Below are 17433 nucleotides of genomic sequence, written 5' to 3'. Positions count from 1 at the left end.
TGTTTGTTCATCTTACTCGGAAACTGTCGCTGCTTGAGTTAGGAGGAAATGTGCGATTTGCCAAGCCAGGAGAGTCAGTCAGTCACCAGAAGGAGGAGAGTCAAGTATCTTCGCACGGATGATCACAGGATTTCCAATGGTGGTGGGTTGGGATGGTACTTCTTGCGGGTCTTGCATCTAAACCTGTAAGAAATGACGGGCAATGGTTTGAAACACGGAGGCAGGATATTTCGGGAATAACAAAAGACAAAAAAAAAGAAATTAAAAAAAAATAATGGGTATAAATAAGATCACTTCAACTATGACTTCCCCCTCAAGACTCCCGTGGCTAGTTCTGCAAGATTGATCAACCTGACTTACTACACAAGCAACGCCACACCAGCGGCCAGAGCAAAGAGTCATCAGAAATCATTCCATTAATACGAATCAACATGATATCATAACCCACAACCTCTTCCCTTTCCTCCCCCATTCCATCAACCCAGGGACACCACACCACTAACCCATTTACCACCCAAGTCCATTACCACCACATACCCAACTCACTCATTCATTCCAAACAAAAAAAGACCGACTTACATTTCCACCACATCACCCCGGATCTCCTTCTTCTCATCCAAGTCCCCGACTTCCTGAACACCCGCCAAGCCCAACCGCTCATGGATGTTCTGCATGCGCAGACGATCCGCCTCGGCGATGCTCTCCTCACCACCACCAAAGTACAGATCCAGCTCCTCGAGCGTCTTATCCTTGGTCTCGGGGGCGAAATACCAGATGAACAGACCGCCGATGGCACTGAAGATGGCGAAGAAGATGTACGTGCCGTACTTCATGGACTTGAGCATGTCCTTGGTCGTGAGACCGATGACGAAGTTGAACATCCAGTTGGTGGAGGCCACGATGGACACACCGCGGGAGCGCTGGCTGTTGGGGAAGATTTCCTGCGCGAGCACCCAGGTTACGGGACCTGTTTGTTTTGGAACATATGTGGTTAGTATGGGTACACTTGTATGAGTGTGGGGGGGGGGGGGGGGGGTGAGGGTAGATATGGGGATGGGGTGGGGAGACAGGGCAACGTACCCCATGAGTAGGCGAAGTTGACAGCGAACAGCCAGATGAAGACAATCGCCACCCAACCTTGGGGTTTGTCCAAGCCCAGGTTCTTGTCCCAGTTATCTTGATACAGACCCTCCACGGTAGCGACGACGATGTGGCACAGGAACATGCCAATGGCACCGGCAATAAGGAAGGTCTTACGACCGAATTTATCCAGAAGCAGCACAGCAGGCAGCGTGAAGGTGATTTGCAAGATACCGGTCACACCAGTGGCCAGCAGGGTCTGTTTGGTCGAACTGAAGCCAAATGAAGCGAAAATCTGGGGCGCGTAGTACAAAACAGCGTTGATACCAGTGAACTGCTGGCACACCATGGCACCTGTTTGAGACATCAGTGAGATGATTCGGAGATAAAGGCAGGATTAGGGAGGGGAAAGAATGTATGGGTTGAGGGATAGGATGGGACGCCATACCGCAACCGAGGAAAAGACGCTTGCGCATGTTGGGCTTGAACAGCGCCTTCCAGGGGGCGAGCTTTCCGCCCTGACGGATGGCTTCAGCCTCACTCTCTTCATCGAAGAGGACGGCGGCCTTGATTTCCAGGATCTCCGCACGGAGGAGGGGATCGTCAGGCGGCAGGCGTCGGAGCTTGGAGAGCGCCGCGGTGGCTTCCTCCTCGCGGTGCTTGGACATCAGCCAGCGAGGGGAGAACGGGAAGAAGAACATTCCAAAGAAGAGGGTCCAGGCAAAGATGATCTGCAGAGCCAGTGGCAGGCGCCACGCGATAGTCTTCTGTCCCAAACATGTATGACCGTGGTTCTGGGCGGCGTTGTATGTGCCGTCGGCGAGGTAGGGATTGGAGATGCCCTCAGGGTTGCAGGTGGTGCCGCCAACGTATTGCATTCCTGTTGTTGATCATTGGTTAGGGATGAGCTGTAAATGTTTTTTTTTTTTTTTTTCGCGAAAGGCAAACATACCATAGTCCAACCAGAAGGCAATGGACGTGCCGATGGTGATGGACAGCTGCTGCAGAGACACCAGGGAACCTCTCAGCTCCGGGGGCGCAATCTCTGCCTGGTAGAGCGGAATAACCTGCGTGAACATAATATTATCAGCATCGCAGGCAATGACCAGAAGAAAACCACCGCGAATGATCTCGTACCTGACTGAACATGCCAATGCCAAGACCACCGATGATACGACCGGCAAAAAAGTATGAAGGTTTCTGGGCGCCGGCCTGCAGCGACGACCCAAGAGTGAAGATCACGACAGCCACCATCATGGAGTATTTCCGAGAAATCCTATCAGCCAGATAACCATTGAACAGCGCACCCGCCCAGGCACCGAGTTCCAACGCGGCGACGAGCCAACCCTGAATGGTGGAGCCCATGAAGTAGGGGAAATGGTTCTCGAAGTTCTCCATGACCAGGACGGGACTCATGACTCCCTGGTCGTATCCGTACATGATACATCCCAGGGAGGCGAAAGCGCAGGTCCCGAAGACGTACGGATTCTTGAGCATACCCCTCAAGCCATGAGGCTTTTCGGCGTTGGTACGACCAACGACGGAGTGACTGACCACCATCGCGGAAGAAGCAGCCGCTCACTCAGTTGTCAATTCAGTTGAGGGGCCACAGAGGAAACAAGAATCGGAACACGAGAAACAAGAGAGAGCGCGCACGCAGTCAAGCCTTGCCAAGCTGCGCAAGACACGAGGGACGGCTTGGAATATAAACAAACGGGCACCCGCAAGCCGCGTCCCCCTCCCCTCTCGCCATCCACGGCCAAAGCATTTGTGGCGGCTGGTTAGGGCTCGGTTACGACTGCGGCCCAACAGTGAAAGAGGTCAGTTAGACGGGCAAATGTCGGGAGAAGTCGCTGAGCTGCTCATGCCGTTCGTCGCAGCGCGCTGGCTATGACTCCTATTTTCGCGGCACAGAGCCAGTTGAAGTCGTTGCAAAACGCCACAACAAGAAATTTCGGTTAGCTCTAGCCGCCTGTGGCTCTCGGGTCTCCCCATGGGCCCAGTCGACCCGGGGAAGTACCCCAGAAAAAGTAGACGGGGTGTCTTGGCTCTGTTGGCCATGGGGCCATCGGCCAGAGAGTGGTCGGAACAGGCTGGTCAGCGGCACGGGGTGTCTCTCTCGCGGAGGTGGCAGGAATCGACTGGTGAGGAGAGAGTCAGACCGTCAGACTGGCTGACCTGCACGTGCTAACAAAGGGTCCTGGGGAAGGAAAGCGTGCCTGCCCTATGAGCAATCTGGATGGGTCGGGGATCTGGGGAAGACAGGCGCAGGGTCGACTGGTTAGGCGGATTAGACTGTTTGCCGTGCGAACAAGCCGGGAGATTGCAGCAGCGAAAGGAACCCGAGGGATCCACGTGGCAGCGTAAGCCCTTCCCTCGCAGGCTCACGTGCGGGAGCTTAGCGCTGGCAGAGTCTTCCTTTCAGTTGCAGTTGCAGTTGCAGTTGCACCCTTTCAGCCAAACGAGGGGAAGTGTTTATATCCGCGTCGTGGAGAGCTCGTAATTCGGGGTGACGGGAAGCGAGCCGCGGGGCCAATCAGGGGCCTGCCTGGCAGCTCCGCGTCCGAGCGGGCGAGTCTGGACCTCGTCGGCCGTCGGCCGTCGGCAATGGTGGAAACTCTATTAGATTGTCATTACCCGGCCAGTTGCATGCAAGAGTGAGCACCGGAATTAACAAAAGTCATCATATAGCCCCCATGTGGCAAGCTCGATCGCATGCACCTGACATGAGAATTTTGCGAACCCCATCTCTATCTGGTACCCTCGTGATCTCAAAACCTTCTCTGCCGGATATCCCCCCCTCCACCCGTGTTGCCGTCTAAAAAAAGACAAGGCACAGAGAAACACGCGGAGACTGGCGATGGCGAACCACGGCCCCATCAAGCCATACCAATCACAACTCGGCCCCCCGCAGTCTTAGTATACCCCTGCTCGATTGCATCGGCCAACGCGACCACGCTGAAAGACCTGTCATCCGCCACCTTCAGAAGACCTTCGTCGAACCATCGTCCCAGCAATCGCAGCTCATCCGCCACCTCGACCATCGTTGGAAGGTTCGAATTGCAACCCACTGGCTGAATAGCCTTCCGGTACGCCTGAAAGATGTCCACCGTCGACTTTTTACTCACGTCCCCGCGCGGGGCAGCAATCCACGCGTAGCGACCGCCGACTGCCAGTTGGCTAATGGCGGCGCTCATCAACCCGATGTTGCCTACTGTATCGATCACCACATCCACGCGATTTTGGCCCGTTAAATCTGGGATCCGGGACTGGAGGGTTGATGCCACATCCTCCGATTCCAGAAGGACATCAAGGCTGGGGTCCGCCCGTCGTCCTGCGCTCAGAACCAGCTGACAGCCCATTGCCTTGGCGATTTGCACCGCGGCGGAGCCGACGGCACCCCCCCGTGCCTAGGACGAGAACAACATCTTCCTTGCGAGTCTGCGCCCGACGTAGACAGAGCAGAGCTGTCGCGTACGGGACTCCGACGGTCGCTGCTTGGAGAACAGACAATGAGGATGGTTTCTCAACCAGCGCGTCGACGGGAATCACAAAGTACTGGGCGTGGGGTCCGTCGCTGGTATATCCCAGTGCTGATCCGCTGCTCCCGTAAACCTCCTTCCCGATCCAGCCTTTGGCTTCCCCGCGATCGCTTGTGATGTCGACCACGATTCCGGAGTAGTCTCGTCCCGGAACGCGAGGGAACGTTGTCGTTGGGTAAAGGCCCCTGGCGTTGAGTTTGTCCGAGGGGTGGATGTAGGAGTAGAGGATCTGGACGAGAGCATGGCCCTGTGGCACATTCGGAGTTGGCATAGTGACCAGGGAGATCGTAGGTGAAGCACTGGAAGACGAGCGGGTGAGTTGAATAGCCTTCATTTTGCCTTGTCTTTTTTCGACGCCTAGAGTCTAGACGGACTGATTTGTTGAGTGGATGAGTGTCAGGATAGATAGAGATGCCTTTCGAATGGATGCACTGTGTTTATCGAGGTCATCGCACATATTTATAAAACACTCCTCGATATGTCTGTGAGTAATTCACCGAATCTTCGACAGGAATATCTCTTCAACGTCCCAGAGTATGTGGAGGATAGGTTTCCGTATCGGCCCGCCGACGGTTCTGTGGCGGCGGGTGCTGCGAGCCGTGCGGCCCGCACCCAACAAAACATCGTCCAATGCGATCCGGTGACTGTATTGATCAGCCATGACTTCATTGACAAGGCTCTCGAAACCTGCTTAAATATGATTACTTTGGATTTCTTCGTATCATCATGGTCGAGTTCCGATCACAGCAATCTCGTTCATGGCACAGTCCATGCGCGCTCAAGCACATCAACCGGAGACCACCCGAACGCATCCATCCACGTAAGTGCGGCCTACCATCCCATGAGAGTCGTCTTAACGAAAGGGCAACATAGCATGTCTGAAGACACAGAATTCAAGCAAGAGTGGGCTGCTTCAGCTGGGAACCACCAAGATGCCCTCGCCAAGACACCGACTCAACTAGATCAGCCCAAGTCACTCGTCAATGAAATTGCATTCGTCGGAGTTGTCTGCGCTGCTCAACTCATGACACAAGCCGGACTCTCCTTGGCCATTGCACCACTGCACATCATCAGCAAAACCTTCAATGCCAGTGCCAAAGAGCTTACGTGGGCCTCCGCCGCCTATAGTTTAACCGTGGGGACATTCATCCTCGTGGCAGGGAGACTGGGCGACGTGTATGGCCATCGACTCCTCTTCATCATCGGATTTTCTTGGTTCGGGCTATGGTCTATACTGGCAGGATTCTCGGCCTGGTCAAACTTGGTTTTCTTCAATTTTTGCCGGGCGTTTCAGGGGATTGGACCCGCGTTGCTTCTGCCTAATGCCGTCGCTATCCTGGGGCACACTTATGCCCCTGGTCCGCGGAAGAACATGGTTTTCAGTTTCTTCGGGGCAACTGCCCCGGGAGGATACAGCCTCGGTGCAACATTCTCGTCCCTGTTTGCCGAGAGGGTGTGGTGGCCTTGGGGATATTGGGTCATGGGGATCGCGTGCTTCATGTTCGCCGGTCTTGGCATTCTTGTGATCCCTCGGACATCAGAGGAAGAAACGCAAGAAACGCAAAATGACAACCTCCATTGGTTTGTTCGCTTGGATGTGGTCGGTGCGACGACTGGTATCACGGCCCTCGTGCTCATCAATTTCGCATGGAATCAGGGCCCAGTCATCGGATGGACCATGCCATACACATATGCTCTACTGATTGTTGGATTCATCGTCCTCGCCGGATTCCTGATTATCGAGCGCAAGGTCACCTGCCCACTGCTTCCCCAATCAGTGTTTAAAGGAGAGGTCGCGTGGGTTCTGGGGTGCATCTCCGCCGGATGGTCCAGCTTCGGCATTCTGGTGTATTACTACTACCAGTTTCTCGAAGTGATCGATGGCAATTCTCCGCTTTTGGCAACCGCAAAATGGGCAGGGGCATCTGCTTCTGGGGCCTGTGCTGCGGTGACCACTGGGTTTCTCTTGGGGCGCATATCCCCGAGTATCATCATCTTTATCGCGATGCTCGCTTTCACGATTGGGCAGATAATGCTGGCCACAATGACAGTGGGCCAGACGTACTACGCGCAGGCATTTGTGCTCATGCTAGTCACGCCATGGGGAATGTAAGTGGCACGCACGCCTCTCCATCCTGTAACAATGCTGACTTGGTTCAGGGATATGTCGTTTCCCTCGGGAACAGTGATTATGAGCAACTCCATGCCACGAGAACATCAGGGTGTCGCTGGCTCGCTTGTGAACACGGTTGTAAATTACTCCATTTCCCTCGGCCTCGGCTTCGCCGGGACTGTGGAGTCATATGTGAACGATGACGGGAATGACATTCTGAAAGGTTATAGAGGGGCCTCGTACATGGGTGTCGGCCTGGCTGGCTTGGGTGTCATTCTCGCCAGCTGTTTTATACTCATCAGTTGGGTGAGGCGCGAGAGAAACCCTAAAGATGTCCAATCGGTACAGACTGTTTGAGCATTCAGGTTAACTGCGACGATTGACATGCTATGGCTCGGTTCCGTCTTGATCATATATAATGCTTTTCGAGCGTACTAGAATGAGCCATTAATTAATGCATAAAGTCCATATCCAGCAGAAAGTCCAGATCCAGGAAAGGGGATTGCAAAGACTGCGAAAATGGATCAAAAGCCCCGTCAATTGGCGCGGGTGCATATGCTGCAGTATTCGTGAGCGACTCAGTATTGTTGTCCCCAAGAGCCCTTTCAAGGCAGGTAAGGCCCTTCCGCTTCTTATCCATTGAAGCGCGTATCAGCTGCCGTGCAGTTGCAAGAGCCTCGGTCGCCAGGTGGGTGTTCAGATAGCCTGAAATGGTCTCCAGAGCCTTCACTGACTCTGGAAGTTTCACAAGACTCGCCGGTGTATCCATGGCAAGCAGAACGCAGACAAATTGGAACACAGTACCCAAAACATTCCACCAGGGCCAGTTCTGATCGGCAAGTCTGTTTGCTGCTCCTAGTGCAGCCATACCGGTGCTAATCACCAGATCCTGTTGTTCTTGCTGCAGACGGGAATCCCCTAGTCGAAGGCGACGGTACAAACAGAACGCAAGGTCGGTTCGGACCAACATGAGGAAGTCGTGGTCAACATGAACTGACGTCACTTTCTCCAATGCGAGTACTAGCTGTTGAGAGCCAACGGCAGAGTCCCGAAACATCTGGCCCACAGGCATAGACTGAATCAGCTGACAGAGCTGGGGAGTAAAATCGGCATCCGACATCAAGAATCGCACAGGCTCCTGCGAATGAATGCTGATGTTCATGACAGATCTTCCATAGTCATAAGCAATCAAGACATGCAAGCACTCGGCTACCTGTGCTATTCGTTTGACAGTGTCCGGTCGAGCTCCCGTTGAGTCCGGACCAGTTTTGCTCGGGGGCAGAATCATGGCGTCCGGTTCATGGTGCAGTCCAGTTGCTTCGACAAGATGCATCATAGTACAACTGCAGAGCCATGAAATATGCGGTCGACTTGTTGCCCGGACATATATCGTCCGCAGAATCCACGCAGACACCTGTTCGATGCAGGGCGAACGGCCGACATCGTAGTCCTCCAGGATGTCTTTCGCGTGACGCACGACCCTCATCTCTCTCTCTTGACCCAGCGCTCCTTTGAATAGGGATCCCAACGCAATCACGCCGCTGATGACCGCCTCAAAGTTGGAGCCCTGCCGCTGCCCGTTCCAGTGCTCCTCGCCCCGTTGGTACAGCTGGCCTTCGTCCAGGAATTTGAACACGGGATGGATAGCAGACATGTAGACATCGATCAGACTCTTAACCGTATCCCACGAGATGTACTCGGCCACCTGAAAGTTTACGGAGTATCCCGGCTCTCGCCTGATCCCCGCATTGTACGCGAAGGAGTGCAAACGGGGCGGGTTCGTCGCCTGTACATCTAAACCAACGAACAGGGGGAATGCGACCGACGACTGTCTTCCAACATAGCGCTGTTTCGATGGCTCCAGGACGCCGTGCTGCTGGGCTGATGGGACAGCGGGACTATCGTGGGGTTCGGCAGAAACGCGGACGGCCTTTGCTACCCGTGGAGAGTATCCTTCCGATTCAGCGCTGCGTTTCGCGGAATTCTGCTCAGCGACATCTTTGAAGTCGCAGGTGTAGCCGTAGCCCGTGCAGGTGCTGCAAGGGAGCTTCCCGTCGCATTTTCGTTTGCGTTGACGGCACGGAACGCAGGCCTGGCGGGAGCGTTGTCGCTCTTGACCGGGGGTGGCAACCTGGCTCGACATGGAATCTTGCTGGATGTCGGTGGCGAGTGAGGCTGGCTGGTATTGTAGGTGCCCATGCTCGGAGGATGGGGTAGCAATGAAGGAGGCTGTGGGGAAAAGGAAATCGATCCAAACAGAAGCACGCGGGAAAAGGGAACCGTCGGTGCCTGGGATCCGAGGCAAGCAACGGGCCGGCCCTATCACCGCACGTGATCCCCCACATTATCAGAAACAACTGGCCAATCGTGGAACTATATCGTCAGTCCTTGTCTAGAGATGAATGCTAGATCTTCTTCTGCTTTTGGGTCCGTTCCTTCCTCACCATTCTACTTCCATATGCATGACCCCATCAGAAGGCAGACTCTTGGCTGTCACTATCTTATTGCTAGAATTAGCAATCTTAGCGAATCTGGAATGAATGCCTATATTGACGAGAAAGTTGGAGCGACGAGGTGTCACCCTGGAGCAGATGAACTACGGGGAGGGGGGGTAGTCCGATATTGTTGGGTATATCATCTCAGGTTTATGACATCTTGTTGTGGTGTAGGGCTGTTGCGATGGACTCGATAGAATGTCCAGATGCTAGACTTGCCGGGCACGATCTTGATTTAGCCCCTACTTTCAGGCTGTCGGCACCGGATTGAAGGGCTCGATTGGTTTCATTGAATGAATGCTCGGGGAAAGAATAAATACACAAAATGCTGCCATCATTCTTCCCCATTTGTACCAGGCCAGTCCGCAAAAATCGCAAAACAAAATCCACAGTGCGAGTCCAGTAAACAAACCAATAACATCGACACCTCACAACGACCCACGACGACATCCATCTCCTCCGTAACAATCTCAAATCACGCTTGGGAGCACCCTGAGAGCGAGCAGCAGAGCAGAAAGCCCAGCCTAAGAGTTCTGCACAGCAGAGCAAGTATAGTTGGCAGTGACCTGCACGCTCTGCCCACCACCACAGGGCGACGGGCACTCCGTCTGCCTCGGTCCCACCTGCTGGCATTGCATCACAACATTTCCATTCTCAGAGATGGATGCAGGTGCTCCAGCCTGGCCATAGGGAGTGACCCGCTCGGTGCAGCCAGAGAACATCAAATTCGGGTAGCCCGGGATCGGGGCCGTGAGTTCGCAAAGCCCGTAATCGCGGTAGGAGTTGACGATGCCGAGATCGGTTCCATTGCAGGGCGACTGGCTGTCGAGCCAGATGAGGTAGTCGGGGCCGTATTTGTTGGTGCCGCAGGTTTGGATGGTGCCGATGTGGACGGTTGGGAGGGGGGTCTGGGTTGGGACCGGGTCTGCGGCGAGGGCGAGGGTAGCGGCGAGGGCGGCCAGAGAGAGGGTCTGGAAGGGATGCATTTTGGACTTCGTTTGTTTGCTCGAGGAGGTATTGGGAATTGGGGGCTTTTGAGGATGTTGAGACTCTGACGATGTGCTCTGGGTAAGTTGGAATTGCTTTCGTGGAGAGATCGCAGCGGATTTATATACAATTCAATGGTGCTCATTTTAGCATTCGGGATGGGGGTATTCGAAGCTTGGCTACCGGTATCCAGGTTTCCTCGTGCAACGTTTATTGTCATATGTTGACTGTTCCGGGGGAAGCTGACGATCTTTGTGCGAAGTCTGTGCTATGTTGCTGGTAGGGATTTCCGGGTTTGGGTGCTAATTCTAGGTCGTTTCCGAGTCATTGGGATGACATATAGACGACATTACTCAATTCTGCATGGACAGGGCTCCGAAATATGTTCTGTACTACTGGTTCTCTACTGAGCGTGGCGTCAGTGGGTTTGACAGAACAGTAAATTCACCCTAGTATACTACTGACAGACCCTGGATTTGGAAAGCAACGGGTAGTAAAATGCAAGGTAAACGTTCTGTCGGAGCACGCAGACCAGGGGAATGTAGAGCATAAGGACCATTCCACTCAATTTGGTCGTGACACATCACTCGTTTTCAGCTCCATCTCTGGCGTTGACACAATCCACACCCCGGTATTCAAAGAACTTATTCCACTCAGGATCCTCAATGAGCTCTCGGGCTAGATGCTTCTCGTAGGCGATGGAAAATTCGCAACCCTCATCCGATCCTAGCCCTAGGCGCGGGGGATATATGTACATCACACCTTGGGTAATATCATCACAGAGATTGCGATACGTGACGGGAGTGGCAAATCCAAAGTCAGCGACATTGACATTTGCGTCACGATGATCTGTTTGTATAATTGTCAAGGGCGGGTACGAATGAAGGCGGACACATAACGCCGTCTTATCGCGGATGGTCGCCACGGAGTCAAGTTGCTGGTCAAGGCTTTCTTGCGTTACGCTATTGGTCAGCTTGCGGATGTACGAAGCTAGCTGAGATAGCGGTTACTCAGTTACAACTTCAGCGGCCGTCGGTTGAGGTACCAGGGCGATGTTGGATATTGCTCCTGAAAGGACGTTGCCTCGAGTGCGAGGCGGGCATTTAGGGCTTTGTAACCGTCGCCTCATGTCGACGTTTTCAGACCAAAAGAGGTGCGATGACATGTCCAGCTTGAATATGGGGGCACGAAGCCGAGACAGTATCCGCCAAATAAAGGCCGAGAACGCGTCGTAAGTCGAGACCCAGGAGCCATCTGTGGGAGTGGCTAGCTTCTTCAACTCTGCTGCCTTGCTCGCTGGGAGATGGAAGAGCAAGGATACTTCACTTCGGTGATTTGGGGGGTGCTCTGCTGGTGCAGGTCCGGCCACCTTTGCCTCCTCTGGCGGTTCCTGCTTTGTGATTCGAGAGAGATCAAGACAAGCCGGGTCCCATTTTGGGAATGCAGGATTGGTGAAAATGGCGTTACAATTCTCCGCCAGCTGGTGCGTGAATCCAGTCCAGCCCATAACATCATTTGCATAGTGATGGTGGTGCATATTGAAGACCAACCCACCACGAATAAAATTCGCCTTGAAGGCTGCCACGACGGGGCTGCTATCAGGATGGGCTTCCGGTGTTTGCCCGTACGTCATCGGAGAGACACTCCAGAGGGAGAGGTCACCCAGTGCTGTTCCACGGAAATGGGATTCCTCGATATGGTCGAAGGTTGGATAATCCTCGCCCACACCATCGAGCCATTGAACAAAAAGGTGAACTGTGCTCTCTTTTCTTTTCACGAAAGAATGTCCTCCATTTGGATCCTTTTCGATTGTTCCACACAGATGGCGCACCTGACTGAGAGTCTGCTGAAGACCTGCCTTGAGTACATCGACTGCATTCTGCTTCGCTCCATCGTCCAACTTGAAGAATAGCGCGTAGTTGCTGAAGCTACAAGCTGTCAGGTAGTCGAGAGTCGAGAATCTGAATCTCTCCTCTTCTGGGTCGTTTTCCCAGCCGGCTGGATGAAGATGATAAGCCTCCTGTTTTGCCATTGTGATAGGGAGGAGTTTTTTCTTTTTCGGAACAGAGTCTCAGCAATAATTTTTACCGACAACCTTTCCCACGAGCGTGATGATTACCCCTCCCCTGACTGACTCAGCATTGACCATCAGCACTGTACCTGGTACGCTAATCCGTGAACTATACCGTGTACCGTTTGGCAAACGCCGATCCAGCTTGAACTTTCATCCCACCAGTCCACGCGGGATTGGGACTCCGAGCCTTGCCCAGCTAGTATCCATCGTGCTGCTACCCCGATTTGGTGACGGTACGCCTATTTCGTAGTTGCTCAAGGTACGATAGCATCGTGGTGACTTGGTATTCCGCGGAAGGAATAGAACATATCTTAACCCGTGGGTTGAGAAACGCCGGGTGGGTGTTTCGGAAACAGTGGGGCTGGAAATAAGATGCGGGCGTGTCTAAGTATCTTAACAGGCTCCCACCCAAGAGGGTACCAGCTCGGCTAGGATCAGGATTTAGTGTGCTGGGAGTCTTTCCGGAAATTGGGAGTCTGGTGGTCTATGAATAATTGTATGACTCAGCGAGAATGAGGATAATACTTGCCAGATTTGCTAAGATTCGTCAGTGCTGTAGTTAGGGCCTCGAAATTTCTGGAAGCCGGCTAACTGGTAAGAAAACACAGCTCGGACGGGTGTCAGTCGATTCGTGCCTGAGGCACAGCAATATCATTTTTATAGTACCTCGATTTGACGCAGCATGTCCAGAATGCTACTTGAGAGACTTTGCAAGTCATTTTCAACTGAAGATCTACTACCACAGTGATCACAATGGATAGCACATATTCTCCTTCCCCCGAAACGCCAACATCAGCCAAAGGCTGACGTTTCTGGGTACGTCTCGCTGGGTCGGTATCGGCCGTTTCAGTTTACGGGGACGGTTCTGTTGACGGTAGCGTTTGGGTTGTTGGCGCGGTTGGATGCGACGACGTCGACGGGGTATTGGGCTGGGGTGCAGATTCTGGTGGCGGCGGGGAGTGGGGTTCTTCTCACGACGACGTTGCCGGCAATTCAGGCGCCGTGGGATGAGGAAGATGTGGCCGTTGCGACGGCGGCGTGGTGGGTTCTGCGCAGCTTTGGAGGGATTTGGGGCGTGGCGATTCCGTCGACGGTGTTTAATCCGAGGGTGAATGCGTTGTTGGGGTGGGTGGAGAGCGTTGTGGTGCGTGGGGAGTTGAGGGATGGGGGCGCGTATGCGTTGGCGTCCAGGACGTTTATGTGGTCTTTGGATTCAACGCCCGTAGTCAAGGCGCAGGCTTTGGGCGTCTATGTGGATAGTTTGACGTTGGTGTGGCAGGTCGGGATCGCGTTTGGGGTGTTGAAGTTTGTGGTTGCGTTGGTTGTGAAGGAGGTGAAGATGCGCGAGCAGCTTGAGATGGAGTTTGGGTTGGTCGGTGATGATGGTGATGGGAAGAGTGGGTGTGATGTTGAGAATGATGTTGGTAAAAGTTAGTTGAATGTTGTGACGGCATGGTGTTGCTGGAATTGGCTTGTTTTGTTTTTTGGATGGGAAATATGTCTGTTGCAGTGGGCTAGCCTTGTGGGATACTATAATGTGGTGTCAGTATTCAGAAACACTAGAAAGGAATAAGTAGTTAGGATGTATGTTAGCGTGGCCTTCTGTTACTGCCTGTATGTGTCAAGAACCACCCTCGAAGTCCAGTAAATCATTACCGTCTACATAGTCCGCTGAGCTGAGAAGCCAATCTGCGCTAGACTCTCCGCTGGTTATGATATCTAGAGAATCGTGCCAATGTTCGCTGAGCTCAGTGCCGCATAAATTCTCCGCTATGTCCCCATCTGGACATGCTTGTTCGTAACGCTGATCAGTGTCTTTCGGGGCGTTCCTATTCTCGAGCGGCGAAGCAATATACGGTTGAATATTGTGTCGGGAAACATCCAAAGTTTCTGTAGTAGGACGCTGTTTGTCCTCGAAAGGGGAAGTTTTATTCCAAGTCAAAGCCGATTCTGAGGCAGCGCAGTCATCCATAGTGAGACGTGGCTGGCTAAACGGAGAGAGGCTGGACAGTTCAAAGGAAGCGTCGTGAAATGTGTTCCTCGGCCTTTCTTGGGATTTGAACTCTGGTATGATGCCATGGAAGTCCGGGTACTCGCGGAGAAACTCCGAATCAACAGCAAATGGACATGCGATGGAATCTGGAGCAAAGTACTGTTGAAATTGTGGGCTGACAGCCAGTCTGCGATCAGGCCCCATGCTATAGGCATCTTCGAAATTTATTTGCGGGGAAAAGTAGACGTTGCGAAGTGCATGCAATGCGAAGGATTCGCACGGCTCGGTGTTGGTTGTCACGGCAGATTCCACTTGGCTGGAAAGCAGGTGCGCCCGTAGCTGGGGCCTGGAGCGATTAGTAAGTGATTTGACGGGGGTGGATAAGAATACCTACCATGGGAGCATGTCGATGGAGATGTTGTGGGGAGACTTCATCTGCGCTGGTCTTTGGGGAGTGAGTTAGAAGGTACCGGGAAGCGGCGGGGAAGCTTACAGTGGACGAAGCCAACCAGGAATCTGGGAGAGATGATACCGGTTGCCTTTGTGCTGGGCGAGCAGGTACTATAATCGCATCAGCCATGCAAATGGGTTTGAGGAATGGGATTCGCACCAAGAAAGCCATCTGAACCAGGTACAACAGACCGAGCTGGTCCATCGGCCTCGCCAGTGGTCGCTCGAGCATGAACCGCTGATGCAAATAAGCCATCAGACGCTGAATGGGTTTTTCGTCTTCGTTGACCGGACCGTCCCAGCCGTTTAAAATCCCACTCACAATAATGTGAGTGTCGCTAAGAGGCAAGATCGGAGTAGGTCCAACGGCTTTGAGCGATTCATAATCGCGGAAGATGTGGCTGATCAGACCGGCATTCGGGATCTCTCCCTCGTGGGGTGGTGGTCGCATAGGCGCATCGTCACTCGAACCCAACGTTGACTTCATTGCACCAGCTATGGCCATCAAATGGTCAGTCAAGGTGCGGAGCTCGGAGCGCTCCTTGCGCATTTGCTCGAGTTCATCGGAGAGCGCTTTATCCGCACCGCCTTGCAGCTGGGAGACCTGGAGCTCGAGAAGCGCAAGACGATCCTTGGTGCGTTGGCGAGCGGCCCGCTGGGCGTTGCGGTCTTGCGTCCGCTTCTTTTCCCGCTTCGAGATGGCCTGCGACATTGTATAGGACGGTTGGAGGTATGGTATGTGCTTCTGATCGTTGCCTTGGGCGAGAAGGCCACGGATGGCGAGCCAGCTGTCGGCTGACGGCTTAGCGAGACGCCAACCCGATCTGGGCAGGATCCCTGTCAGAGTATGTCCCGGTAGAGCTTCTCGATGGACTCTGTAGATCAACGTGTTTTGTCAGCGACGTTCGCCTCAACCAACAAAACTGACATGCTTTGGGTTTCCTTGCAACCGCATCAAACACTTGAAGATGGCAACGAAGCATGACAGACTACTTTGTAATCCCTGTTCTTTTCTTTTGCCATTGTTCTCGGGAATAACTATAGACGTCGAACACAAACCCGGGGACCTTCTGGTAGGAGCTGCCAAAGACAAACTCGAAATCCCGGTTGACACGCCCAGACGAAGTATTGCCGTATGACCTTGTGATAGGGTTGAAATGTATCTTTATCGCAGTAACGTAACTTAATGAAGTCCTGAAACAAGATAAGACATCATATTAGCTCGTGCCAACCTAGTTTGGAAAACATGGGAAGCTGGGGAAGGGAACGCTACTGAACCCCTGTAATCACTTGGATGTCTATAAGTGACGCCGAGGCAGGTTTTGCTAATCAGGTCAAGCTTCGCCTTTGTCGCTGGGCCCAGTGTGATGGTAGCTGTTCTTGATTCGAGGAGAGTGGGAGAGTCAGGGGGAGGCGAGCGTTGGCAGGGTCGCACACAGAGACAAACACCCCCCCCCACCATCGAAACAAAATCTCCTACTTGGCCGTGACACATCGATGGACGCTGTAAGACGGCTACATTTGAAAGTATATGACGTACTCCCACACAAACAACATCGCTATATATCAAGTGTTCATTACCTCAGATTCCATACCCCGGTTTCGTTTACACGTCTGGAGCTTTCTTGCTAATATTGTTAAATCATCACGGCAGGGAACGCAATCGGTAGGCTCAGCCAACAGCCCTCGATACTTTTTGAAAGCCATTACCCTGCTTTGGACCAGCCATACCGTATGCAAACACCCTAAACTATGACTTCTCAAACGTTCGTGTCGAAAGTGTCGACGCAGACGTGTACGACGGCGGAGACATATTACTTTGCCCCCGTCTCTTCTCATTCCCCCCCATCACCATGACCTCAATCGGAAGATCAGGAAGGTTAAACTCGGCGGTCTTTCCCGCGCATTCAAATCTGAACGAAGCCCAGAGTCGATACGACCTGCTGATGTTGAACGTGCTGAAAGATACGTCCGTATGTCTGAGCACGAGGGGACCAAACGCCTGCGCCAAATCCACTTTGCCCGACACCGACATCCCGAGAGAGGTCCTGGATAATACCTCGATGCGTTCGTTGGCTTGGCCTGATATTGCTCCCATCAAGGACGGTGCCGCGCGCGCAGCAGTTTGGCTGACTACTGTGATAATAACAGATTCCATCGTGATCTCCGGGGGCGAGCTTCCCGAGGAATACTCCATGAATGGGATGATCTCCGAGAAGCATGGAAGTGGTGAGGACTGTATCACACGCGTGGGGTAGGAGAAAGATGCGCTGAAGCTGAACCTTGGCAATTGACTGGGCGAAAGCCAGGAGCAGATCTTTTCGTGGATCTTTAGATCCCTCCCTCGGCTCTCTGGAAGCAAAAGCATACTGCGAATATTGAACATCTGCTCTTGTTGTTGTCGATACATGGCGGAGTGATCGTCATCCCCATCCGTGTCCAATTTTGCGGAGAGAGGTATGAACTTCAAGCGAACGATTTCAGAAAATAACGGTGAGTTCCTTCTGATAAACCCCTGATGTGGCTTTTACACTTGCGCATGGAGTCGGTAATCAATCTCACAGTCGAGCCTCCGCAGAGAGTCACTGGTTTCTGCCGCAAATGTCGGGGGTAATGGATGGTTTTCATCGCTGCGGAAAAGAAGCGTTTCTGACCATCTCAAACCCAGATGACTGGACATGCAGCGGGAAGACAAAGTC

At 53.1% G+C, this 17433-nt stretch overlaps 8 protein-coding genes across 8 annotated transcripts; 2 read left to right on the top strand and 6 right to left on the bottom strand.

Moving 5' to 3' along the window:
• Window positions 1–575: 575 nt before the first annotated feature.
• BO70DRAFT_289769 (sugar porter family MFS transporter) lies at window positions 576–2640 on the bottom strand (the record flags this gene model as incomplete). The annotated part of the gene is made up of 5 exons (XM_025539325.1): window positions 576–967; window positions 1081–1434; window positions 1529–1960; window positions 2033–2147; window positions 2218–2640. 5 exons carry the CDS (start codon window positions 2638–2640, stop codon window positions 576–578), a joined length of 1716 nt encoding a protein of 571 aa, XP_025400388.1.
• Window positions 2641–3959: 1319 nt separating this feature from the next.
• BO70DRAFT_370572 (quinone oxidoreductase family protein) lies at window positions 3960–4956 on the bottom strand (the record flags this gene model as incomplete). Its single annotated transcript, XM_025544748.1, has 2 exons — window positions 3960–4445; window positions 4498–4956. The coding sequence occupies 2 exons, from the start codon at window positions 4954–4956 to the stop codon at window positions 3960–3962; spliced, it is 945 nt and encodes a 314-aa protein (XP_025400387.1).
• A 540-nt stretch (window positions 4957–5496) lies between these two features.
• BO70DRAFT_290136 (MFS transporter) lies at window positions 5497–7092 on the top strand (the record flags this gene model as incomplete). Its single annotated transcript, XM_025539335.1, has 2 exons — window positions 5497–6731; window positions 6783–7092. The coding sequence occupies 2 exons, from the start codon at window positions 5497–5499 to the stop codon at window positions 7090–7092; spliced, it is 1545 nt and encodes a 514-aa protein (XP_025400386.1).
• A 94-nt stretch (window positions 7093–7186) lies between these two features.
• Window positions 7187–8965, bottom strand: BO70DRAFT_386758 (putative C6 transcription factor; the record flags this gene model as incomplete). Its single annotated transcript, XM_025545846.1, has 1 exon — window positions 7187–8965. The coding sequence occupies exon 1, from the start codon at window positions 8876–8878 to the stop codon at window positions 7187–7189; it is 1692 nt and encodes a 563-aa protein (XP_025400385.1). The 5' UTR covers window positions 8879–8965.
• Window positions 8966–9754: 789 nt separating this feature from the next.
• BO70DRAFT_379139 (uncharacterized protein) lies at window positions 9755–10216 on the bottom strand (the record flags this gene model as incomplete). Its single annotated transcript, XM_025545314.1, has 1 exon — window positions 9755–10216. One exon carries the CDS (start codon window positions 10214–10216, stop codon window positions 9755–9757), a length of 462 nt encoding a protein of 153 aa, XP_025400384.1.
• Window positions 10217–10800: 584 nt separating this feature from the next.
• BO70DRAFT_379138 (uncharacterized protein) lies at window positions 10801–12249 on the bottom strand (the record flags this gene model as incomplete). The annotated part of the gene is made up of 2 exons (XM_025545313.1): window positions 10801–11211; window positions 11263–12249. The coding sequence occupies 2 exons, from the start codon at window positions 12247–12249 to the stop codon at window positions 10801–10803; spliced, it is 1398 nt and encodes a 465-aa protein (XP_025400383.1).
• A 554-nt stretch (window positions 12250–12803) lies between these two features.
• On the top strand, window positions 12804–13726 carry BO70DRAFT_370562 (uncharacterized protein; the record flags this gene model as incomplete). The annotated part of the gene is made up of 2 exons (XM_025544747.1): window positions 12804–12837; window positions 13053–13726. 2 exons carry the CDS (start codon window positions 12804–12806, stop codon window positions 13724–13726), a joined length of 708 nt encoding a protein of 235 aa, XP_025400382.1.
• Window positions 13727–13819: 93 nt separating this feature from the next.
• Window positions 13820–15503, bottom strand: BO70DRAFT_232722 (uncharacterized protein). The gene is made up of 4 exons (XM_025538799.1): window positions 14895–15503; window positions 14778–14845; window positions 14679–14729; window positions 13820–14630 (listed from the first exon to the last, which is right to left on the bottom strand). Exons 1-4 carry the CDS (start codon window positions 15444–15446, stop codon window positions 13913–13915), a joined length of 1389 nt encoding a protein of 462 aa, XP_025400381.1. The 5' UTR covers window positions 15447–15503; the 3' UTR covers window positions 13820–13912.
• Window positions 15504–17433: the final 1930 nt, after the last annotated feature.

The sequence above is a fragment of the Aspergillus heteromorphus genome (genome assembly GCF_003184545.1).
Source record: "Aspergillus heteromorphus CBS 117.55 chromosome Unknown BO70scaffold_9, whole genome shotgun sequence".
NCBI lineage: Eukaryota > Fungi > Ascomycota > Eurotiomycetes > Eurotiales > Aspergillaceae > Aspergillus > Aspergillus heteromorphus.
Note: the sequence above shows the minus strand (reverse complement) of the source record. Positions and strands in the feature narration are given on the sequence as shown.